Below are 26,706 nucleotides of genomic sequence, written 5' to 3' on the forward strand. Positions count from 1 at the left end.
CTCCTGGGACTGCAGCTTCTAGGTTTAAAATTTACAATGTTTTAAAGACTTTATATGCTTACTTTTCCTTCTTATTTCTTTTTTACTTCCATTTCTATTCTTGAGTTACCCACTTGAATGTCCTTTCTTTCCGTGCCATACACAATCTCCTTTCTTTATGCCTTCTTTTTTCTTCCTTTTTCCTCACTTTATTTTTTCTTTCCTTTCCCCTACACAGTTCTTTTTCAACTTGCACAAACCATCTACGACTTACTCAGACTTTCTGCAACATACATATTTCTTTTGACCCAACGTTCTACAAGAAACACAATAAATTTTTTAAAACTTAAGTCTAATTAGGTTGCTAAATTAGTTAGATTCTTTGGGGAGGACTCCATACCCCCTTTTTTTTGTTTTTTAAGAATATTTTTAAAGATATGATGGACTATGTAGCCTGGTTTATTATTAGTTTTTATTTGCTGTGGTTGACCTAAGAAATTAAATGTCTTGAATTAATGTGCCTGAATATGCTTGCCAATTTTCCTGCAAGAGCGGAGGTATGCAACACGTTAGAGTAAGTGTTTATTGATATATGGAGATATTTAAAATTTTTTAAAGGGGGGGTAATGAGTGGCATTTGCTTGTTAAGTTACTTGGGGGGCCAGTCCTTGAGGGTTGGTCCCACTGCTGGGTGGTGCTGAACCCAGCATTTGGCGGTTCGCGCATTCCCAGATAATTTGTTTAGTTTGAGAACAGGGAATGCCAAATTTTTTGAGAAGTACTTGAGAATTTTGGTGGTAAAATTGATGAGAGACACCTGCCTTTTGGAAGGTAGTTAATATACTGACTACTGGCTACTGGCGTTCATTGCCTTTTGCCATAGGGCCTGGAAGGCCTGAATGAGAATGAATATGGTGACAAATACAGGATGTGTTCTCCTATCAGGAATAAACTGAGTAACTGGGGGTCTATAGACTTTTTAAGTAAAGCTTGATTTATGTGGACTATAGTATGCACCGTATAGCCAGAATCACAGACTCCATATAGGGGTTTATTTGGCCATTATTGGAGGGCCATAATGGCCCCAGAGAGTTCAGCTCTCTGGGTTGATGAGTGATTGTGAATTACACAATCTTTTTAACTTTGTCCTTTCCTTTATGTAATGGCTGCGTTTTCAGTTTTTTTGATTTATCTATGAAAATATTTTTGCCCCAGATATTGGGGTAGGACTAATTTTACTTTTTACACGTAAATTTAATTGAGGTATATTTTGTAAAAGTTTATTTGAAGGAAGATTGATCTTGAGCTTTTCAACGTTATCAGCTATAGCGCATTGGAAGTCTAGAGATTGATTAAAAAGCTGTTGTAAATAAACTTGTGTTGAGGGTGTTGAAAAGATGAATAAGCTGGTAGGTAGTTATACCAAGACTAGGCCTTAGCCAGTTGATATTGCCTAACAATTGTTGGAGATTATTGAGAGTTAAAGGCTTTGGAGAATTAATTTGGAGCATTTGAGGTCGCCAAGGCTTTGATTGTTGTACTTTTTTAGGAGTTATTTGTAAGCCTGCCTGGGCTAAAGATTGCTGTAAATGAGCAAAGGTATTAGCCAATTGTTTTTGAGCTTTTTTGTAAAATTTTCTTATTTGACAAAGTTTTCCAAGTATTTCAAAATGTGTTAAGCCTGATGGTCTAGAGTTTTCTTCTTTTTGGTAAGAAGAAAATAATAAACCCTTGAGATATTTCAAGGGCCCTTTGAAATACCTGAAGGCTATAAGGAAGTCTTAAATTTTAAATCTTGGAAATCTTGTCAACTATGGAATATATATTATGAAATGATATTTGACTATTTACTTAAAGTGATAATAAAAGGTATATAATATTAACATAGACTGACAAAAATTCAGTTCTTAGCATTGAGAGACATGAATTTTTGAATATTAGTTGAATATTTGAGTAATATACCACTATATACAATTAGTTTACCAAACAGAACCTTAGTTTTTAGGCAATTATAGGAAAAACCTTTTTTTACAGTTTTTTTTTTTGTCAAGGTTTGGGCCAGGTAGGAGTAGGGAGACCTGTGTCAGTCGGCAGAGGCAGCAAGAGACATTGTGGCTTTCCAGGATCCCGGAGGGAAGGGGTCTGCAGAACCAATTGTTCGGCAGTGCTCCAGATATTTTCCTCTTCCTCCCCTTTCTTATTTCTATCACAGCTGTGGCACCTTTTAAGCCTGAGTTATTTTCCTACCTTCCCTTTGTTTTTCTGAGATGGCAGTGCTTTGAGCCACAGCAGTATGCAGTAAATTAATCAGATGCCTTTCCTTAATTTGGCATCCAGTTCCTTTTATCAGTTGCTGGAGTAATCTAAAGTAAAGTTCTTGTTCTTTGGATAGCCCTGATTCCATTCTTTCATAGATAGTGGGTCCCTTTTTGCCAGTTTTGATTTTGCCCCTTTCCCCTGCCTCTCGTTTAAAGTGGACCAATAATTTTCCTAATTCTAAACTAGGGATTAATTGGTGTAGTGGGTCAGAGTGTGCGGTTTGTGACGAGGGCTCCCGAGGGTGTCACCCCTTGGTTATCCCAACCTTTCTTATGTACCTCGGTTTCTCTCCCAGTCATCTAAAACAATTGGAAGGGCTCAGAGTGCTGAATGACCAGTTCTTATTTTGCACGGACGAACCAAGAATTATATTATGTGTCTTGGGGATTGACCCTAGACACCTCTGCTAGGTCCCAACTCACATAGGGACACCCCAGAATTCGGACCAGAGGGAGGAAGTGCCTCATCTTTGGAGCTCCATCATCACTGGAGCCCTCATACAAATCCTATTTCTGGCCTAAAGCTTTTCTTGGTCTCATAAAATCTTTTTTTTTTTTTTTTTTTAATAATTTGTTTGTTTTATTTTTAGAGAGAGGGGAAAGGAGAAAGAGAGGGAGAGAAACATCACTGTGTGGTTGCCTCTGACGCGCCCCCAACTGGGGACCTGGCGTGCAACCTAGTCATGTGTCCTGACTGGGAATTGAACCAGCGACACTTGGCTCACAGGCCGACGCTCAATCCACTGAGCTACAGCAGCCAGGGCTATAAAATCTTATTTGAGGGGAGACGCCATGGGGTTGGGCAGTGAGTGCTTGTGATTATGTTCCTGATGTTGCAGGCACTTTGACTTGCGGCTGGCGGGAGCCTAGTGCTCTAACCCAGTCTGTGTACCAGCTTATCCTGTCACGGGAGACTGACAGTGGCAAGCGCCCTATCGACTTTTAACTGCTCGACCCGTGCCCACAGTTTTGTGGCGATTTATTGAACGAGAGAAGCCAAAATGGTCCTTTAGTGAGTGAGAGGAGGCAAAGGCGAAACCAAAACCCCTGCCAGAAGGAGTGGCAGAAAGAAGAAAAATCCTCCCTCCCTTATCTTAACCACATAGGCAGCCTTTTCCAGAAAGAGCCTGGGGACTGTAAGCCCTTACCACGGGCAGAGGTGCCAAAATTCCCATCCCCGCAGTGTGGTTTCCATGGTCAGGCTCTTGGCCCCGCAGCCGTTCCAGGCTTCACTTCTCTTGAGTGCTCCTCGTCCGGGCACCAGATGAAGCCCCACGATCAGACGCCAGATGAGGCTGACCTGCCCCATGTTTGGGTGCAAGATGAGGCGGAGGTGCCTCCAACGCCCTAGGCTCGGTTGGAAACTACTCTGTCCAGCAGAGGTTTCACGACCACGGCGGAACAAACCTATCCAGGACACTGTATTTTGTCTGGGGAGTAAGGGCGGCGGCTGTTCCCTCTAGTGGAGAAAGCACAAGACCTCCATTCCTCATGCTTTTTATTAAGAAGGGTATGCATGGGAGATACAGGGTCAAAATTTATGAATCATCAATAGCTTTTAGGCACCTGGATTACAGTTGACAATAACAGATTACAAGTACCAGCACAGAGGGCACAGTGACCAGTCTGTGTCAGGGTCTGTTAAACATCTTGATACCACACTGGCATTGGGTGCAAGGTTTCATACATCCCTTGCTAGAGGTTGTTTATACTTAACTAAGAGATAAGAAAAGCAGAGCAAGTTCTAAAGGATAATAAGCATTCTTTAAATGCAATTTCCATGGAAACCCTCCGAGTGGCTTTCGGTTATGTCTCCCACGCAGCCTTATGTTGAGACTTAAAGACAATCCAGGGGGGTGGCAAGTCAGGCTCATGGCTGGGGCTACAATTCCCTAAACCACGAGGAGCAGTTCCCTGCATTGTACCATTTTACATTCTCACCAGCAATGTATGAGGATTCCAGTTTCTCCATATTCTCAGCAATACTTGTTATTTTCTGTTTTGTTTTTTTTAATTGCTGTTGTTTTTGATTATAGCACTTCTAGTTGGTGTGAAGTGGGATTTCACTGTGGTTTTGATTTGCATTTCCCTAATCACTAGTGATCCTAAACATCTTTTCTTGTACTTATTGACCATCTGTGTCTTTGGAGAAATATCTATTCAAGTCTTTTCAGGTTTTAATTGGTTATTTGCCTTTTTTTGTTGAAACTACCTACTAATTTTAAAATATATATTTTTTCTTGTTTATGCTATTATAATTGTCCCAATTTTTCCCTCTTTGCTCCCCTTCACCTAGTCCTTTCCACTCCCTCAGGCAATCAATCCCTACATAATTGTCCATGTCTATGGGTCATGCATATATGTTCTTTGGCTAATCCCTAATTTTTGACTCTGCCTTTTTTGGTCTGCATGTGTTGCCTCACCTGAGGACAATTTTTCATTGCTTTTAGAGAAAGGGGGGGGGTAGGAAGAGAGAGATAGAGAGAGGGAAAGAAACATTGATGTGAGAAACATCGACTAGCCGCTTCTCGTATGTGCCCTTACCTGGGATTGAACCTGCAACGAGGCTTGTGCTCTAACCAGAAATTGAACCCACATCGTTTTGTTCTACAGGATGATGCTCCAACCAGGTTATACCAGCTAGGGCTGGTTTGCATGTGTTTTACCCTATATTGTTTTAGAATTCTGGCTGCAATGTAAGGAGAAAACATAGTTTTTCATTTAAAATAAGTTCTTTTTTTTAAAGTAGCTTTATCTAAATATAGTTCACATACCATACAATCTAGCTACTGCAATTCAGTGGCTTTTAGTTGTGCAACAGTAAAAAAAAATCAATTTTAGGACATTTTCATCACCCTGAAAGGAAACCTTTATACACAGCAGCACTCATTTCCCATTTTTCTCCAAATCCCTCAGCCCTTGGTCACCACTAATCTACTTTCTGTTTCTTTAGATTTGCCTATTATGGACATTTTATATAAATGGAACCATACAACAATGTGGCTTTGGGTAAACACTTTGAAGTACTTAGAGGGGAAGGAGCACAGTGCCTCCAGCTTGCTCTGGAGTGTGTACACACACACAGGAAGGGAAGGAGGGAGGAAGGGAAAGAAGGAAAGTAAATGTAACAAAATGTAATCATGTGGTGAATCTGGGTAAAGGGTATATGGAACTTTCTTCTCTTATTTTTAGAATGTTTCTATAACTTTGAAATTATATCAAAATAACATTGCAAAAAATATTTATGACCTCCATTAATTTATTACTTATTACTTTATAATCTTACTAGATAGGTTTTTTTTAGAATGTCTCTGAAATATATTACAAATGTTTATAGAGGTATGGCAATTATGAGTTATTATTTTTTTAAAACTCAAACATACTGTGGTAGGCAGAAGAGTGGTTCTCTAAAAATGTCCATGTCTTAATCCTTGTAACTTGTGAATATCTTACCTCACATGGCACAAGGAACTTTTTTTTTTTTTAAAGATTTTATTTATTTATTTTTAGAGAGAGGGGAGGAGAGGGAGAAAGAGAGGGAGAGAAACATCAATGTGTGAGACATACATTGATCAGTTGCCTCTCAAATGCCCCCAACTGGGAACCTAGCCCGCAACCCAGACATGTGCCCTGACTGGAAATTGAACCAGTGAGCTTTCAGTTCACAGACCAGCACCCAGTCCACTGAGCCACACTAGCCAGGGCACAAGGAACTTTTAAACTAAGTGATTAATGTTAAGGACCTTGAGATGGGATAGTATCGTGGATTATGTGGGTTGGCCCAATAGAGTCATCCTTAAAAATGAAAGAGGGAGATAGAAGGAAGAGAGGGTTAGAGAAAGAGATTATGGAAGCAGGATCTGAGAGATGCAACATAGTTGGCTTTGAAGTGGAGAAAGGGGCCACAAGCCAAGGAATGTGGGTGGTTTTTAGACATTTGAAAAGACAAGGAAATATGTTCTCCCTTATAGCATTGAGAAAGAAATGTAGCCCTGCTGATAACTTTGATTTTAGCCCAGTAAGGCTCAAGTCAGAGGTCTAATTTACAGAATTATAAGACAAGAAATTGCATTGTTCTAAGCCATCAAATTTGTGTAAATTTTTACACAGCAACAGAAAACTAATATCTATAAAAGAAAAGTATATAAAGAACATCCTTGCACCCATTACCTAGCTTCAACTTGTCAATTCATGTCGTCTTGCTTCATTTTTACCTCCCTAGTTCCTTCTTATTCATTATTTTGTTGCAAATCCCAGGAATATGTCTTCATTTGTAAATATTTTAGTATTTGTCTCTAAAATACAAGGGTTCTTAAAAAAAAAAAAATAACCAACACACTGCCCTGACTGTTGTGGCTCAGTGCATCATCCTGCATACCGGAAGGTTGCAGGTGCAAATTTTGGTCAGACACATGCCTGACTTTCCAGCCAGGTCCCCGGTTGGAGGCGTGTGTGAGTCAACTTATTGATGTTTCTCTCACATGTCGATGTTTCTCTCCCTCTCTTCCTCCCTTCCCCTCTCTAAAAATAAATAAGTAAATAAAAGTTTTTTAAAATTAAAAAAATAAAAAACAACACTTTCAGTATTATAAAAATCAGCAATATTTAATTTTAATATTGAGAAATTTAGCAAGAAAAAGAGCAAGTAACTACGAAAAGAGCATGTTATGACTTGTTTAAAAGCTCTTCTGATATGTTGTTTAAAATACACTATAATTATAAGCATGATTTTCATTCTCTTATGCTTTTCAGCTTTTAGACATTGTGAGGACAATAGTCTGTAAGGCTCCCTCATCTTGGATGCCCAGGCGTGGGCTTTAGAGATAATAATTAAATTCACATGCGCCGTGCACTTGCAGTTATATAAGCGTTGATATCACATTTTGGCTAGTAGCCGGCTTTGTCTATGCATAGTATGTAAGTCGAGGCCAGTGACGGGAGTGTTGGCGGTGTGAGTGGCGAGTGCGCAGTGAGCGGTGAGGTTGGCGCTGCGAGTGGTTAGAGGCTCTGCGGCCCGCTGGCGTCAATGCTGTAATGTCTGCAATAAAGGAAATGCCTAACTACGAAAAGAGCATGTTATGACTTGTTTAAAAGCTCTTCTGATATGTTGTTTAAAATACACTATAATTATAAGCATGATTTTCATTCTCTTATGCTTTTCAGCTTTTAGACATTGTGAGGACAATAGTCTGTAAGGCTCCCTCATCTTGGATGCCCAGGCGTGGGCTTTAGAGATAATAATTAAATTCACATGCGCCGTGCACTTGCAGTTATATAAGCGTTGATATCACATTTTGGCTAGTAGCCGGCTTTGTCTATGCATAGTATGTAAGTCGAGGCCAGTGACGGGAGTGTTGGCGGTGTGAGTGGCGAGTGCGCAGTGAGCGGTGAGGTTGGCGCTGCGAGTGGTTAGAGGCTCTGCGGCCCGCTGGCGTCAATGCTGTAATGTCTGCAATAAAGGAAATGCCAGAGATTCCAACCCTGCCTCACATATTCTTCCGATTGCCGGACAAAAAGAATCTGCATTAGTTCCACGACAGACACAATTAAAACTAATTTAAAAAACAAAAATTAGATTTTAAACTTATTTTAAATATCTATTCTCTATTTGTATACAGAGAAACTAGACTGGTAGCGCTTGTCTTAAATTAGGAATTTATTATGTTAAAATATGGAAAATTAGACTTTCTGCATATTTTGTTCTTTTAGGTTGCTACAAATAATACTTTCCTCCAATCACAAACTGATCCCAGAATATGCAATTTAAGTCTCCCTGCCAAAGAAAGTGCTAGAGAACTGAATCATGGGGATAATTACAGAGGAAAAGACTGTTTTGAAACATCTGCAATGCCAACATTAAACCTATGTCATACAGGTAAGACTGTACTTTTTATTAATCAGGTTTACACTTGACCAGTTTTATTACAGTATTATTTAAATTGACTATTTACTAGAATGATTATGTTACATTGGAAAGTTATTGCTATAAAACCAATGGATTGTTTGTTGTCATAATTTATCTTTAATGACTGGATTAATAGCCATGTAATTCAAATCTTGTACTTTATAATAGGTATATGTCTTAATATTGTTCGTTGTACACTTATTGGTCAAATATGGTCTTTTCCTTAGGTACCAAAATGTGCTTAAAGATTTGAAAAAAACATTTCTAAAAAAACATGTTAGCTACTAAAATTGGAGAGGTGAATTTGAAATGAGTAAATGATTAATTCATTATAGTCCATGGAATAACTTCAAATCATTTAGATGGGAATTATGAAGGTATATAATTGCAGGAAAACCAAGCATTTAACTAATATTCCCTCCCCCCTTTGTTGAATTGAGTTAAAATAATGATTATGGTTCTTTTTGTATCTGCAATAGATCAATATTTTTCAGGTAATTAAAAAATAATTAGGATTGTTCACAAATGTTTATTTGGCCTTGAGAAAGGCAACATCAAGACTACATTTTTCCAAATTGTGTTTTATTAATTTTGGGTTGAATAACGATATTCAGGGAGGGAGCCCCACCTGCTGGTCTGTAGAATTGTAACTGCCATCCTTAAGATACCAGCGTAAATTCACAAAAAAGTGCCTGAAGCGCTTATGCCTTTTAGAGGAAGTTCTTGTGCTTGGTAGTGATTAATTAATTTTACCTATAAATGGGTTCATTTCTTGTTGGGGCAGAAAGGACTTCTGTGTTTTCCCAACTGGCCAGGCTCATTGGTGCCATTTATGTTCCTCATAACTTCAAAGCTTGGGTAGGACTTTTGGAGCTGGTACCAATTCAGGGAGATTTGTACAAACAATTCTGGGCTTGGCAGTTTAGGTGCTGCCATGTTTCACTGATTTGCAGTCTTCTTTCTTTCTACCTTACTTTTCTCCCTCTTTTCTTTCTTCCATCTTTCTTAGATGAATATTCTATTTTCCTATACTCTCTACTCTCAAGCCTGCAGCTGATAATGTATGCCTGTTTTTTTGTTTTCCTCTCATGGTAACTAATCTCTTCCCCAGAGAATGATATTTAGACTCTGCTGTATCACACATGACATGTTACTTATTTGAGGTACTTTTTTGGGGGGGGGGGGTGTCCTATGGTTTCTTGTTCTCTTCCCTGCTAAATATAAGAAGAGAGTTAAGAGTTAAGATAAATTAAAGAGGGAGTTAATTTACTCAACCCTTTAATTCCTTAATCCTTCTTGGATTTAGTACATTCACTGGACTGAGGAACCTGTGCCAACCTCCTGATGACTCTCTTGCCTGTCATTCAGAGAGAGAGGTTAACTGGGGAAAATCGCACCGTGAGAAGCATCTTGCTTTCTATGGCGATTGCTGGGGAGGGATGTTGTATATAGAAAAGTATGGAGATTAAAGACCTATATAGTGTCCATTCACCTTTTGATAACCTTTTAATCCTAGATCTAATCCACCTTGAGTTGAAGGTCCAAGCCTATGTGTCCCAGTTAAAATATATCTTCATTTTCTTCCATTGCCTTTTTATTTTGAAAAATATCTCCATATATGGAAGAGAATAGTCCAGTTATCCTAAATTCAGTAGTTGTTAACATTTTGCCTCATTTGTGTCTTCTTTTAAATGATATGAATAAAAGTAAGCATATGCTGAATCTTTTGGAGTAGTACTACAAGATTTCATGTCTGCAAATAAGAACAGGGGTGGGCAGAATGTCTGTGGTATACTCCTACCAAATCAAGATTGCATGTATTCAAATAGGGTTGGCTAAAGAATTGAGCCATCATATGCACTTTGGGAGAAGAACCTGTATGATTAGCAGTTTACTTTCAGTAAAGTATCACTATCAAATCAATGCAATTTTTGAATTTTATTATTTCTATTTATATCTAATTTATAAATATGCTTGATTTTTTTATTGTGGTAAAATATCCATAACATAAAATTCACTATTTTAAAGTGCACAATTCAGTGGCATTTAACACATTTACAATGTAGTGTAACCATTACCACTACCTAGTTCCAGAATATTTTCATCATACTGAAAGGAAACCAGAGACCAATTAAGCAGTCAACTCCCCGTTCCCTACTCTCTTCCCAGCCCTGGTAACCATTAATCTGCTTTCTATCTCTATGGTTTTGCCTGTTCTGGACATTTCACATGAATAGAATTATGTAATATAGAGTCCCTTGTGACCTTTTTTTTTTTTAATAAAAAACTAGGTAATGAATGCATATGGTAAAAAAATCCAGAAGTCATGGAAAATAGAGTAAGAAGTCCCCCTTCCTTGATCCCTACCTATCTAGTTTCTTTCCCCAGAGGCAACCAGTTACCAGTATTTTGCTATCTTTGAGATATTCTATGTTTGGAAACATTTGTATGTAATGTATTTTTCCCATACAAATCATTTTCACTAGCTGCACTGTTTTATACTTTGCATTTTTGCTGTAACAGTCTATCTTTTGAAATCTTTTTGTCAGTACAGTTAGAACTACCTCTTTCTATTTAAAAACTACAGAATATTCTATTGTATGGATTTGCCAAATATATTGAACCAGGGCCTTATTAATGGATATTTAAGTTGCTTGGCATCTTTTGTTATTACAAACAAAGCAGTAATGAATATTTATATATTATAAGTATGTGTGATAAAATAGCCATAGGATAAATATGTTGCAGTAGGGTACTGGTCTCAAAGTATGTGCATTTGTCCTTTGGGTGGATAACAACGGATTGCCCTCTGCAGAGGTTACTACCAATTTATACTTCCATGAGCAATGTATGAACAATGTATGCATCATTTATTGTGATAATCTATAAGAAAGTACATATAGACATACCTCGTTTTATTGCACTTTGTTTTATTGGGCTTTGCAGATGTGTTTTTTATGAAGGTTTGTGGCAACCCTATGCTAAGCAAGTCTACTGACTCCATTTTCAGTAGCATTTGCTCACTTCATGTCTCTGTCACATTTTGATAATTCTTGCAATATTTCAAACTTTTTCATCACTGGTATATTTGTTGTGATCTGTGATCAGGGATCTTTGATGTACTATTGAAATTGTTTTGGGCACCATGAACAGCACCTATATAAGTCAGTGAACTTAATTCATAAATGTTATGTGTGTTCTGGCTGCTTTACTGAGTGGCTGTTCCCCCATCCCTCTCTTCTTGGGCCTCCGTATTCCCTCAACAATATTGAAATTAAGTCAGTTGATAACCCTATAATGTTCTCTAAATGGTCAAGTGAAAGGAAGAGTTGCACATTGCTCACTTTAAATAAAAAACTAGAAATGATTAAGCTTAGTGATGAAGGCAGGTTGAAAGCTGTGATAGGTTGAAATCTAGGCCTCTTGTGACAGTTAGCCAAATTGTGGGTTGCCTCCCACATCTCCTTGTGCATCACTCTGTTCTAGAGGGTAACCCCTGTGTGGCCCTGCATGAGTTTGTTTTCCTCCTCCCCTGGGCTGTGAGTATTCGTGACCACTGCTACCGTACCTGTATAGTACTGTATGTCAATTTAGATTGTATAGAGTAAATCTATGATTCATGTAGCATGCTGAAGTAAATTTTATACTTTGACTCCTTGAGAGTATAGAAAATACCTGTAGTGGTCTTTCTCCCCAGTTCCTGGCACCGAGCTCCTAAAACCCTTGTAATTTCTTCAGTGATAATGTTACCAAGTGAAAGGAGGTTCTTTCACGTGGCACCTTGGTGTAAAACCCAACAATTAGTGTTGAGAAAAACAGGTCTTTATTTATAATATTCCAACTTGGGGAGGGCAGTGAGCACTTTAGCTCAGAGCTCTGTTCTCCCACGGGACCCAGCACTTCCCTTGCTCCCCAAAACGCTAGAAGCCAAAAACATGCCCAGAAGTTCCCCATCCCTTATCTGTCAGCTGTCTCCTTCAGGATCTGGGGTACAATGTTATCAGCCTCCATATAACAGTCCAGGAAAACATGTGCCGTGTTACACTGGATCACAACATGGTTCTCTCCTTTTTCCTTTCAAAGCCGCATGGTTTTCTCTTTTCCCTTTCAAAACTGCATGGATCTCTTTTTCTTCTAAAACCACGTGGTGCTCTCTACAAAATGGCTGCCACCTTATTTTTAAATCTCTGAACTGTGGCCTTTGACGCAGGGGGTGTGGTAACAGGTTCTGACCATTCGCAGAACCTTGCGCAGGCCCCGTATGCTCTTTCCTCACCATTCTATGGTCACCTCCCATCTCCTTGGGGCCTTGGAAGAACCAGATCCATTTGCATAACTAAAACACTGGCTATGAGCCATAGATGTGCAAAGGCTTGAGAGCTGTCCCCTTCCCCCCATCCCCCAACCACAGGCTTTGGGGAATTTTGGGGACCCCACTCTGTAACAATAACAGTGCTAAAAGCATCATTTGTTCTAATATTTGGTCATTGACTCTAGTTTCTGACAGAGTTCCTGAATCCCTTGGAATTTCCTGGGTGATAGAAACGTCTTTGTTCTAATGAGTTGACTTTTGGTGGGTCCTGGATGGGGCCTAGTCACCAGAAAGACCAAGCCATGATTAGAAGCTTAGAATTTTCAACTCCATCCCCATTCTCCAGAGAGAGGAGAGCTCAGTAGCCACATGTCGTTCATGGCTACTGTGGTGGAGAGTGGAGTTCTAGACCTTTTGGGGAGAGCATTTTCATACATATGTATGTATCTACTGAGTGGGTCTGAGTAGGGCCAGCTGGTAGTGCGTGGGTTCTTGACTTTGTGCAGGAAAAATTTCACAATACGAGTCCAAGTACTTTTTAGGGGACTATCGGGGTATATTTATTAAAGCTGGGGACAGTGAAACGAAGAGCCAAAGGTAGAAGAAGCAAACAGAGAGAGGCTAGGCTGGGCTGCTTTAACCCACTGGGAAGTCAGAGAAAAGGAGGCCGTGGGGACAGCCTGGGATGAGCTGCTGCTGCCCATTGCTCCCCTGGTTGCAAGTTTTGGGGGACTCTTACAGTTTAGGAGATGCATGCCTATGGGGGAAGTAGGGAGGGAAAAAGAGAGGGAAGGGAATGGCATAGGCTGCTCTCCAGAGGGCCCTTTGTCTTGAAGGTTTTATCTCTCACTTGCAGGCAGGAATTTTAGGGGAGGTCTCAGGGGAGAGTTTCAGTAGACTATTTATCAGTTTCCAGGTGTGTTCTTTCAGGGTTAGTGCCAGGGCAGGGGGTGGGGGTGGGGGGTCCTTAGTCATTGCAGTGGGTCCTGGAGTCACTTACCTGGTTTTGCTGCTTTTCTGGGCCTGGAGCTCAAACAGAAGTGAGGCCTAGATGTTATCTCTGGGGGGGTGACCTTCTGTATCTGGTTGTAAATTGCTCTTGCCAGTTTGTTCAGCTATCTGTCTGAGTTTCCCTATTCCACTGGTCCTGGCTAACTGGCTTGTCTCAAAGGGAGCCACTTCAAACTGGAGCCAGAGCTATCATCTCAGAGGAACTGACTTGCCTGTCTTTGGAATGTTAAAACTGGGCAAAATAACAATTGTCTGAGCATAAGGCAACATCGCATTCCAAAGAACTTTGCAAAGATAACAAGAAAGCAGCTATTATGACTACTGTACTGAAAACAGAGGCCATTTTTTAGAATCAGCATCACTGTATTATTGATAGCTTATTTGTACCTATAGAAATTCCTTCCTTAGCTTAGCACTCTTGCTTCTATTCATGCAATTATTCCTCTTTCCTATCTCATAAATACCCCTTGCTTTCATCTCCTAATTGAAGGACTGTTTGGGTTCCTACCTGAATCACAGCTTTATGAATAGCTATTTTGGATCTCAAGTGCTTGCTGCCTCTCACTTTGGTCATTATGTTACCAGAAAGGGGACCTGGCCCTGAGTGGGTCTGCCTGTGACTGGCTGGTTTTGTGTGTGTGTATATGTTCGTGTTCTTGACGGCAGTGTGTGTGTGTGTGTGTTCTTGACCTCATGCAGGAAAGATTACACAATACCAGTCCAGGTGATTCTTAGAGGATGTTTATTAAAGCTGGAGACAGTGAAACAGGGAAGGGCTTAGGATATTGGAAGCAACAAGAGAGCCTAACCGGAGCTGCCTCAGCTTTCTGGAAACATTATAGGAAAGAAATGAACCTTGGCCGATCTGCTTTAGTTCACTAAGGAGTGAGAGAAAAGGGGGGCCTTTGGACAGGGTCAGGGGGTTAGCCTGGGAAGAGCTTCTGCTGCCCATTACTGCTTGGCTGCAAACCTTGTGGAGTCCCTTAGACTTTAGGAAATGCATACTTGTAGGGGAAGACGAGGGGGAAGGGAAAGGTGCAAGGTGGGGGCATGCTTCCTGTGTGACCGTGTGTTCACAAAATGTGCTAGGACCTTCATTTTGAGGGGTTTTAAAGACAGGGGGCTTAGGGGTGGTCTTAGGGGAGGATCTCAGTAAAATATTCATCAGTGTTATGCTGATGTGCCAAAATAACATTTATTCCCTTGACTTCATCTGTCCTTGGGTGTGGTTGGCAAATGACACTAATTGAATTTTTGTTATCTAGCTCCCTAAGTAGGGTGATTTAAGTTATTTACCCTCTGGTTCTGGAGGAGAAATGCAAACCATTTATTTACTCTTAGGTGTTTTTGGTTTAGGGAAGATAGGATCTGCTAGACGGCTGCAAAATGCTTATTTAACTATTTGCCTCAGTTTCCCTATTCTGCTTGTCCTGGCTTACTAGCCTGTCTCAATTTATTTTTGGGTTAACAGTTTTGGAAGGTTTTGCTCATGTAAAGTATTAATGGATACTCCTAGGTCAATATCCAGAATGCCATTTTTACACTTCCATCAACAGTACAGAAGAGTGCTCTTTGCCCTGCCCCCTTAATCCACTCTTGATATTTTCAGTCTTTAAGAATTTTGCCACTCTTGTGGATGAAAATTATTTTTAGTATACATTTTTTTGATAATTTAGTGAGATTGAATGTTTTTTAAACATTTTATTAATATTTCGTTTCATAATAAGTATCTGTACTTCTTCCAAAAATAACAAAATATTAAAGACTATATATATATATATATATATATATATATATATATATATATCTTGTGTTCTCACTTTTTTTTGAGTACCTGTGATTAGGTTACTAGAGCAGGTCAACTTTTCAATTCCTATCTCTATGGACAAGAATAATTTTCATTACTATTTGCTACAATTTACTGAGTAATAAAACTGCCCAAAGGCAATGAAAGGCTAGGACTACTAACAAATACTCAGTAGGGTTTGCCAGACAACACTTAGCATTCCATGGAACACCCAGCAGTCTTTCATTTTTTTCCCTGATGGATACACATTTAAAGCTTCTTGCACATGGTCTGGCTCATAGTGAGAACTCACTACATTTGATTTGCTTCTCTTCAGTCGAAAGAATGAAAAACAAGGAATTAAAAATTTATGGCATTTCTGCAGAACTACAGTTTCCTGGGTAGGGGCTTTATCTAGCTAGATTCACCTTTGTTTTCCTTGGGCCTTGCATAGTGCTTGGGAACATTTTAAAAAAAAAAGATTTTATTTGTTTATTATCAGAGAGAGGGGAAGAAAGGGAGAAAGAGAGGTAGAGAAACATCAGTTGATTGCCCCTGGCACGCCCCCAGCGGGGAACCTGGCCAGCAACCCAGGCATGTGCCCTGACAGGGAATTGAAACAGTGACCTCTTGTTTGGCAGGCCTGGCGCTCAATCCACTGAGCCACACCAGCCAGGGCTGGGAGCGTTTTTAATGGGTGTTCAGTAATTGGTTGAATGGAACTGTATTCAGGTGTGTTCTAATTCATTCTCCTATCTGGAGAAACGTGTGTATCAGGAGAAAATAAGTTTATTTTGCTTACGTTGTTATTTATCATATGTTTAGAGATTAGAAAATATATTTGTGAATGAAAAAGAGGCCACATACTAAACCTGACAAGCTTAGGCGAGGCCTGCATGTCAGCCTTTCAAACTCAGAGACCTGAAGTAAACACATAGGCTGGTCTGAAATTAAAACTTTCTAACTCGAAGCAGTTTATGGCAGGTAGTCATGTCCTAGGCCCATGTTTTTCCCTAAGGAAGGTCAATTTTTACCTTAACTGAGCCTGTTTGTTGTCTTCTTTTGCATCTATATTAACATCTGATAACAGTAACTTTGGAATATCAAAGTAATTCCTCCCCCCTCAAAGCACCAGAGCAGGGACCACAAATCCCCTCATTGTTATTATGATCATGTTAGTTGCTAATTGTTAACTATCCTACACCTGCCTATGTATAAGGAGTATGGGTCTCCCTTTTACTTTTTATCCAATCCTAGAGATTTCTCCACTTTGCTTTCTCCTGCCTCCCTCCCTAATCTATCACTAATGAATTTCATGTGACCCCCTATTCCTCCTCCTTTGATTGTAATGTATAAAATAAGGTGCAAAACTGCCATTCTCTGGAGCATTTTCTCAGTCTGTTGGGATTTTGCTTCCTGGCAATTGTCATCAGTTTAACTGAAATAAACTCATAAAGATTCTTACAGGTTTGAGTGTTTCTTACATTGACATATTCTGGAGCATGCAAAATGGTGGCCTTGCAAATGGCTAGACTAGCAGTTTCCTTTCTTTGTCCAGATTGTGTGAGTTAGCTAAATAAAAATCCCACCCCTTAATAATAGCAGATGTGATTTTGTTGTGTGCACTCTTAAGGCAAGATTATGCTGTTCTCACCGTGGATGGTGATTTTTACACATGACAAAGCAGGCTAGCATATTCACATATGCTACAGCTAGAATAATCCATTGCTTTAAAAACATGTTTTTATATGCTTTTTAGATTCAGTGTTCGACAAAAATTTCTTCTTAAGGAACTGAAAAAAATACGTTGTGGATACTGGAGATTGTAAAATGAAGGAGAAGCTTAGCTTTACCGTGGAGCCTGAGTCGGGTGTAACCTAACTAGCTAGAGGATATGCAATTCCTGATTGACAGCAGGACCAGCATTATGCAGATTTTGTAAGAGGGAATGCAGCTCAGTAACAGTGATTAGGGCCCTGCTCAGTTAGGAATCACTACATTCACCACTCATATCTTTATTTAAATAATTTTTCTGTCTACTGGGTTTGTAAACAAATAGCACAAACAGTTCCTCTTTTGTTTTTATTAAAGTGATACTGCAGTGCGGTTTCAATCTATCAGCTAGGCATACATGTGTGGAAATTTGATATTCTCACCAAACTAGCTAATTTTTAGCTCTGTTCCATGCTTATCTCTAGACCTTTGTGTATTAAATTCTATCTTGAGCCGTTCTCTTTATACACAAGTGTGTTTTGCTTGTGCCTTCCTGTCTTTTTCAGTGAGAAGCTTTATGTAGGTCAGGCTTGGCTTAAGCAGATTTCCTGAACCTGCGTCAGCTTAAGCTGGAGGAATTTTAATAAACCCTCCCCTGTAGGCGTGGGCCTAAATGAGGCTAGCCTAGTTAAGCCTGATCTTTTTCCGTTTGTGAAAAGAGCTGAGCAGAGCTGAAGGCTGCATGTTGGTTTCAGAAACTGCCTACTTAATTTGAAAAGAAAATGGTAGGAAAAGCTAGATCTTCCAATTTTACCTTATCTGAAAAGCTTGATTTGCTAAAGCTTGTGAAGCCATATGTGAAAATTCTCGAAGAACACACTAATAAGCATTCAGTAATAGTGGAAAAGAATAGATGTTGGGATATCATAGCAGTTAACTATAATGCAATGGGAGTAGACCGCCCTCCACGAACAGCGCAGGGCCTACGCACCCTTTACAAAAGGCTCAAAGAATATGCCAAACAGGAGCTATTGCAGCAAAAAGATACCCAATCAGATTTTAAAAGCAATATTTCTGAGCCAACCAAGAAAGTTATGGAGATGATTCCCCAGATTTCCAGTTTTTGCCTGGTAAGAGACAGAAACCACATACAAAGGTAAGCTTTATTTTATTTTGTTGTGGAAAATTATGGCGCCTCCTATCTATTGGGCTCTGGCTTAGCTGTGATAGTGATATGCATAGTAAGCATCCCCACATGGGAGCAATGAATAGTGTCTTTGTTTGGTATTCTAAAAAAAGAGAAGTGAGGTTATAAGGAATTTTTTCTGCTGCATTTCATTTAAGTCACTTTTTATTGTCTTCCTTTCCCCCTTCCCTCCCTTTGTAGTTTCTAAAAAGTGAGGGTTAGGGAGGAATGAATGGGATGAAATTTGTAACATCACCTCACAAACTTTTTAAGCTTTAAAATTAAATTATTTATTTATCTGAGAGAGATCTTTTAAAATTTCATTTAATATTTCATTTCATTGGAATTTTCAGTTTCGTAAAAAGTTAGTTGCAGGAGAAATGGAACCCTTGCTTTTATATTAAATTGTTAGTTTCCTTCTATTGAATATTCTTCAAGTTAAAAAACTGAAGTCAATAATTATGTAAACTTATTAATGGTAGTATTGTATATATTAAGACAGTTTAAATTCTTTTTCTAACTTATATTTTTTAAAAATACAAGGAATTAATACCTAATTAGGGATTTGATTGCTTAATAAAATTAAAAGTTTTTGTGTTTTTGTTAATGAATGGTATAGTTTCACTTTGATCTTGGGTTACAGAGGAAAGGGCAGGCTTTCTCAAACTGCTTTGCAAGGATATCAAACTATGAATTTTACTATACCAGTAAGAGCAACTGTGTTCATAAAGGGTTGGAAACATTTTTTGTTTGTTTGTTTAAATTTGTGCTCTTCATAACCACTTGCCTGGGAATCTTAAAAACTCTTATTTTACTACTGATTGAAATTTTAACCCCTGGCAAAAGAAAAAGAAAATGGCAGCTACATTCTTCTGAACCATTTAAGGTAATTTACACAAGTTATAAACTTCTTGTTAGTTGAGGGACCTTTCAAACAAAGCTTTACAGTGTGCTTTCCTATAGTGGGGGAGTTATTATAGAAGCAAAATTATTACCTGTGAAATCTTTTTGAAGTTTAACGAAAAACAAGGGAGAAAAACTTTTTAGCCAAACATATTTGTTATTTTGATAACTTACTAGGATAACTTTTTCAGCCCAGCTTATTTCTAGTTGATAGCACAGTAAAAAAAATCACTAGTGGGAATCTGCAATATGGATCTACTGTGTATTAAATCATGGGGCCACTGCTTAAAATGTTCACTATGATAACAAGTGATTAAATCCTAATATGCTGAATGTTCGAAAAATTCCACAGGAAGACTGTTTTTATACTGTGCTACTTGTTAAATATTTTCCCCCTCAAACCATAGAGAAAAGTGGCTTTTGTATTACTGGTATAAAACTATCTTTTGGGTATTAAGTATATGCTTTTATAATTTGAAAACTACATAGAAACTATAGTTTTAGTTAGATGCATATTTTAATACAATGGATATAGGAGAAAATAATATACAAGTATCTATATATTTTGACCATTTGTGTGTGTATTACATACACACTTTTGAGACAACTACATTTCTGTGATAAAAGGAATTAATTAATTTACCTATTTGTATACCTACTGTTTAAACAATAACAAGTTTTCAGATTTAAAAAATTTTATTTATTGATTTTAGAGAGAGAAAGGAAGGGGGTGAGGGGGAGAGAGAGAAAGAGAGAGAGAGAGAGAGAGAGAGAGAGAAATCATTGACTTCTTGTTCCACTTATTTTTGCATTCATTGGTTGATTGCTGTATATGCCCTGACCAGGGATCAGACCTGAAACCTTGGCATATAGGGGTGATGCTCTAATCAACTGTGTTACCCGGTCAGGGCCAATTTTTAAGATTTTAAAGTGAAGAATATTAGAAATAAGCCTTCTAAGTGCTTGCTTATGTTAGTGTCTACACTGCTCTTTTTCTATATTAGCATTTTCATTTAATGTATCTATATATTTAATGTGCTTATACTTGACATCAAGTTGAATCTTAACTATCTCAGTTTATAATTCTATAATTTTAATTATGGTTTTATATAAATATGCCTGTTAATCTCACCGAACTCTCCATTCTTAATAAGGAAAATCTTACTGCTTATTTATTTAATGTATTTAAAAATACACACCTATTTGGTAATGCTATCTTTATGACACATTAATTTATGCTTTTATGTTTACTTTTTCTAATATCAAGTTATATTTTGTGTTTTTGTAACCTATTTGATTTTTTAAATTAATATTTATAAATTTTAGAAGTCCCTGTTTATCATTTTTGTGACTTTCTCTAATGCATTTTTTAATATAATGACCTTACTTGTAAATGTTTCAACTAAAATGGAATGGAATATTCCAGAAATAAGGCATATTTTTAATTTACATGAGAATATAATGCCTATGTTTAATTGTATTATATATTATACATACTATTTTGGAATAGTAATTGTGTAGATTTAAAAAATTAAATTTTCATCTGTAGTTTGAATATTTTCCCATTCTAGGTTTTAAAGCTGTTAATAAAAGCAAATCTTACTAATTTAAATGACATTTCTATTGCGCTTTTGAAAAGCATAAGATGACAAAGAAAGCCCAAAATGAAAATGAACGAATTTATGTGATGTACAAATAGATTTTTTCATAACATACTATATATCTTATTATTTCATTTGTACCCGTTAGACAAATATCTGATATTTTTGGCAATTTAATACCATTCATAATTGACATATGGGGGTTTTTAACTATTTTTCTATGTTTTACTTCAGCTTGTTTCAATGTATTAATCATCCATGTAAGATATCTCTTTTAACTGTTACTTCTTTCTCATTTGTAAAAGTTCTCTAAATAACTTTAGTATAGCGTTCTCCCATTAATATTCCAATAATCTCTTTCCCCCTTAAACTTTTATTTTTAAGTTAGAAGCAAAAATTAAAAAGAAAAACACTCAAGAAACAAGATTATATATTCTTAACAGCTTTATGTTATATGTGAAATTATTTTTTATAAAACTAGAATTTTTAAGGTACATTGTATTTACATCATTACAAATATTAATGATGCTAAAACTTTAGATGTCTCTAGTAGGAAAGCATGTTTTATGGAAATAAACTTTCAATATATATAGGCCATTTAAAAACATTGCATTAAAAAAACTATTTTATATATACTTAATCATTCAGTATATAACTAAAGGTTTCAAGTACAGTCTTAAGCTGGGTGCTGGGGATATAATGGTAGATATAAATCCTTGGCCTGTGAACTTGACCTGACCAGTGGTTGAAAGACTGAGAGAACAACTGAGTCATGTGGTTTAGGATAGGAAAGACTAAACACTATTGCATCTGAAAATGGGTAGTTAGGATAATCCTGATAGTCGGGCATACTGAAAGTCATATAAAATCTTGATTTTTAAAATGTATCTACTTAACATTTATTTTTATTTAAAAAAAATTAAAGTTTTCCCATCATCATTTATCCCCCACTGTTTTGTTTGTTTGATTGTTTTTGATAAAAACAAATCATAGATGGACTTCCATTGTCCTCCTCAAAGTCTTGAGCTTCTGTGATTTTTAGATCAGCCCAGGAGAACAGAAGCAGATCAAGGGCTAAGGTGTGGGGATAGCAAGGCTCAGCATGCAGATTGGCCTTCTGTACCATCAAAAATACGTTAGACTTGTAGGAACAATTTAATGGTCTTCGAGACCATTAAAAAATGGCTCTTCTTTTTATTTACCTCCTTGTCCTGGTATAGTATTTGTAACTTCCTGTCTTTTTAAGAGCTTGATTTTAAAGTTACGGGTGGGAGAAAGCTATATGTATATATTATTAAAATCCTGAACTTAGTCACTTTTTTTTTAAGCAGTTCTATTCTGTATATTTGTCCAAAGAAAACAAGAATAGTTTCCAATAGATATATATGCATGCCTAGGTTCATTGCAGCATTATTTACAATAGCCAAGATACAGAAGCAACCTAGGTTTCTATCAGTTAAAAAAATGGATAAAGATTATGTGGTATACACATATATACTGGACTGTTACTCGGCAACAGAAAAGAACGTAATTCTGCCATTTGTGACAGCAAAGGTAGATGTGGAGGGTACTAAGTGAAATAAGTCAGACAGAGAAAGACAAATGCCATGTGAATTCAGTTATACGTGGAATTAAGAAAAAACTCAAACAAAAATCCCCACACGAACTCAGAAACAAAGAACAAACTGATGGCTGCCAGAGGGGAGGAGGAATGGAGGTGTTAGGAACAAGTTAGGCTGGACCTTAGTTCAACAACTTCAGTTCTGGCTAAGAAAGAAATCGGAGCCAAGACAAACTATAAGAGAAAGTTTATTTAGAAAGTCACAGAGGTCGAAGAAATAAGCTGTAGAAGAAATGGGCAGAGGAAACAAATTACAGGGGCAAAAGAAGGTTCATGGAGCTTAGGAGAAAGAGCGAGGCAAGGCCAACAGGCCTAGAGAGCCACCTGAGAAGGGGGCGGAGGGGGGGAAGGTGCGGCTGTGTGAGGGAGGAAGGGAGACCACTTAGTTACTCACTTTTAATTTGTTATTCTAAGGGTTAAGATTTTTTTGTTTTATGATTTTCTTTCTAGCTTTAATGATTGATGATCTAATGTGTATTAAACATGAAACTATGGTATAAATATACTGTTGTCTTCCTTTGGTTTACATTTTATAATGCTTTTTTGTGTACTGTAGTGCAAACTTGGATGAGGAAGCGCAGGCTGGTACCAGCTCACTACAGGTAATGTTGGATCACCATCCAGTTGCTATTACAGTGGAGGTGAAGCAAGAAGAAGACATTAAGCCCCCTCCTCCACTGGTTTTAAATTCTGAACAGAGTTATACTTTAGAGCAAAGAGAAGAACATGAATTAGTACATGTTATGGAAAGATCTGTGTCGCCATCACTTTCCTCTGTTGATGTGAGAATGACATCGTCTCCATCTTCTATCCCAAGAAGAGATGACTTTTTTCATCATGAGAATGGAGGACACTTTAGGTCACAATTAGGGTATGATCCTCAGATTCTGCAAATGCTGAAAGAGGAGCATCAGTTAATTTTAGAAAATCAAAAAAATTTTGGATTATATGTTCAGGAGAAGAGGGATGGATTGAAAAGAAGGCAGCAGCTAGAAGAAGAGCTGCTACAAGCAAAAATTGAAGTGGAGAAGCTGAAAGCAATTCGCTTACGGCATGGTCTGCCCGAATATAATAGTTTCTAAGTTTTTTTCCAGTCTCACAATTTGATAATTTTAATTTTGGCCAAATTACTTTCATTTGGGACTGCCTTAAAACAGATACATACTCTTAAGAAATGTTAGTTTCTTATGAAAAACACTCTTCTGACATTTTTTGAGATATATTAAAACTTATTGATTGGCTGGCACGGTTATATTTTTTTGTCTCAATTATTTTTCCTAAGGAGTTTGTTTGCCTTACAAAAGATGTTAGATTTAGATCATTAAAATATAACATACCTTAATATATACACAAACACGTATGTATTCTTTCAAAGCTCTGAGTCTTCAACGTTTTAAATTAGAGCTTTGAAAGCTGTAGTTTAAGGTTTTTAAGTCAGTCTAATTTAGAAGCAATACTATCCTGTTAACAGAAACTTGTCTTTATGACATTGATTTTTTATGCTTTCAATTTTGAAAGGAGTAAGTCCTACAATTTCAGTGATAAAAGGTATTTGGAGATCATTTTTTCCCCATCTCTTCAATTTAGAAGCTAATAAAACTGAGGTCTAGGGAGAACTCGACTTACTTGATGTAAAAACTATGGCAGATCAAGGATCAGCACTGAGTTTTTGTTTGTAATTTTTCTCCCTGCTATCCATAGATGTAAAGATCCACTAAAATATCCTCCCTGTAAAAAATTGGAAGTGTTTATTTCATTAAAATTGTTTTTAAAATTGGGAGGTTATGAAATTGGGGGAATTGTGTTAGTTATCTCGTCCTCCTTTTTTTCCCAGCAAAATAAGATATTCTCTTGGAGCTGTTATATGTCTTGGCTGTAAAATTTAATTTCTTAGTTCATTTTGAATGTCTTATTCTGAAAAGTATTTCTTTCATAGTAAAAAATTTAATGAACAAAATTAAAATTTTACATACATGAAAAATAGCAAAAATATGTTTATGGTTTAAATGATGTAATCTGTAATTTTTTTGTAAATATTGCTATTTTAATATTTGTGGAAATAAAACATTCATAAAACATTCATTCTTAAAGCATGCATATTAAATTTAAATCTGCAGTATGCATATTACTTAAGGATTTCTATTTTTGCCTGGGCTTTGTTGAGGAAGGATTTTTAAGCCAAACTTTAGAATGGGATGGGTATAATTTTAGCAGTATAGCAAAGCAGGGATGTTTAAGTCAAAGTGAGCAGCATGAAGAAAGGCCTAGAGAATGGGGAAAAGTGGATCATTGTGTACAAGTACAAATACAGCACTAAGCCAGATGATCTTACCTGAGTGTGGAGGGCTGATTAGGGCAGTGGTAACCTGAACTAGGACATATTCCTTGACTGAATAGGGTAGCTACTGTTTAGCTCCAGGAGAATTTTTACCTACAGGCATAAGCCAGAAATCTGCATTTTATGTGACAATTTTGCAGTTTTAAAATGTTTGCAAATAATTCAATATGTTAAAACACTGCACGGACAGTGAGTGGGCCACATTCATCCAGTGGGCTTCCTGTCTGTGGCCTTTGGAGTAGAGCAATGGTTCACCAGAATAGATCCTGACCTGTAGCACCAGCATCACTTGAGAACTTGTGAGAAATGTAAACTCATGAGTCCAGTAATCTATTTTAACAAACCCTCTAAAGTTTGAGAATCACTGGAATATTCTGGAACCTAGCTTGGTGCCTAAATCATACTAGAGTCTCAAAAAAAAAAAAAAAAAAAATTGGTGATGAGCGGAGTAAAGGCGAATTAAGGGATATCATCCTGGAAGTTGGTTGGTGCCAGATTATAGATTACATTAAAAACTATATATATTTTAAAGATTTTATTTATCCTTAGAGAGAGGGAAAGGAAGGGAGAAAGAGAGGGAGAGAAACATCAATGTGTGGTTGCCTCTCACATGCCCGCAACTGGGGAGCTGGCCCACACCCAGACATGTGCCCTGACTGGGAATCGAACTGGCTAGCATTTGGTTCACAGGCCAGCACTCAATCCACTGAGCCACATCAGCCAGGGCTTAAAACTGTATTTAAGGAATCAAACCTGAATGTACAGTGGGAAGCCATTGATGGGTTTTGATTAAGGGGGATATAAATTAGAGCTCCAAGTTAGTATAATGGCGCCTTTTAGGGATGGGCATTGTAGTGAGAGTAAAGTAAGTCTGAAATTTAGGTTATGGCTATAGAAATAGAAATAACAAAAATAAAATGGACTGTTATGGTATTACTTTAGCTTGTTGAATGCTTAATTTCATTGGCATTTAATATTAGCTATTAAGAGTTCAATATTTTATAAAAATACCTTGAATATATAATGATATATTCTGTTGACAATTTCATCATCTTTAATCTGCTATGACGTCTTTGAGTCTAATGAATTTTATAATTATAATTTGAGGTAATGTTTTTACAGTAGAGTTCTAGTAAATGCATTCTTAAAATAGTCAGCTTTAACTTTTTTAGATTATCGAATGCAGATTACTACATGTAGAGTAATTCATATTACAATCTCAGCATGCTACTACTTAGAATCAATAATGTTTAATTTGAATATTGACTTTTTGCAGCTAAAATCAGAGTTTTCCAAATTGTGTTCTGTGGAACATTAATTCTATGAGATGTTTTCAGGAAAGAGTTCTGTGTTCAAAAAAGTGCAACAGACATCTTTTTTGGTGATTAGGTTCTAAAGTCAGCGTTGAAGGTAAAAATGTACATACAAAATTGCCCTTGAAAATTCTTCTGCTGCCCATAAAATAATTGTGAACAGTTTGCTAGTCAGATTGCTTTTCCAGCATTGTTCTAGACTGTTGTTCTTTTGGTTGTGTCAGGTGGCAAATTCATTAGCACTTAGGGACTGAGTGGAATAAAACAATCTTATTTTTACATTTTTTTAAACACCAGAATCTCACTAATTTCAGTGAATTTACAATAGCAGTTTTTCCAAGCAGTCTTGTGTATTTTCAATTTGTAAAAATGTAAATGCTTATGATTCTGTTCTATCGTATAACCATCTCTCCACCCATGTAACTATAATTAGCATAGCGTAGTTTATGAAAATTCCAATATAAAGAAGACTTTATTATTTGACTGTTAAACTTTTTTTGGCGGTTTTTATTATTTTGTAGGGTATCTTAGGAAAGTTCTGAGCTAAACCTTTTTTCTTTTTTACATTCAGACTTTTGAGTTTTTGATTACTTAGCAACTTATATTAGCAGTTTTTGCTGGAGACAAATTTTACTAAGGGCAAATTCTGCTAATACTAATGGAATACATCTGAAGCCCACCAGACATTCTACATGTAGAGAAAGAACTGTTTGGGGCCAT

At 37.2% G+C, this 26,706-nt stretch overlaps 2 protein-coding genes across 2 annotated transcripts in view; both read left to right on the forward strand.

Moving 5' to 3' along the window:
• Positions 1–26,706, forward strand: part of RAD54B (RAD54 homolog B) — an 84,455-nt gene that overhangs the window by 12,369 nt on the left and 45,380 nt on the right. The window contains 1 exon segment of the mRNA XM_090284891.1: positions 8,007–8,172. Within this exon segment, the coding sequence (XP_090141017.1) occupies positions 8,007–8,172 (166 nt within the window).
• Positions 17,807–23,522, forward strand: FSBP (fibrinogen silencer binding protein). The gene is made up of 2 exons (XM_090282805.1): positions 17,807–18,180; positions 22,892–23,522. Exons 1-2 carry the CDS (start codon positions 17,807–17,809, stop codon positions 23,415–23,417), a joined length of 900 nt encoding a protein of 299 aa, XP_090138931.1. The 3' UTR covers positions 23,418–23,522.

Source organism: Furipterus horrens, unplaced genomic scaffold, assembly GCF_987537825.1.
Source record: "Furipterus horrens unplaced genomic scaffold, mFurHor1.1.pri manual_scaffold_7, whole genome shotgun sequence".
In the NCBI taxonomy this organism is placed as follows: Eukaryota; Metazoa; Chordata; class Mammalia; order Chiroptera; family Furipteridae; genus Furipterus; species Furipterus horrens.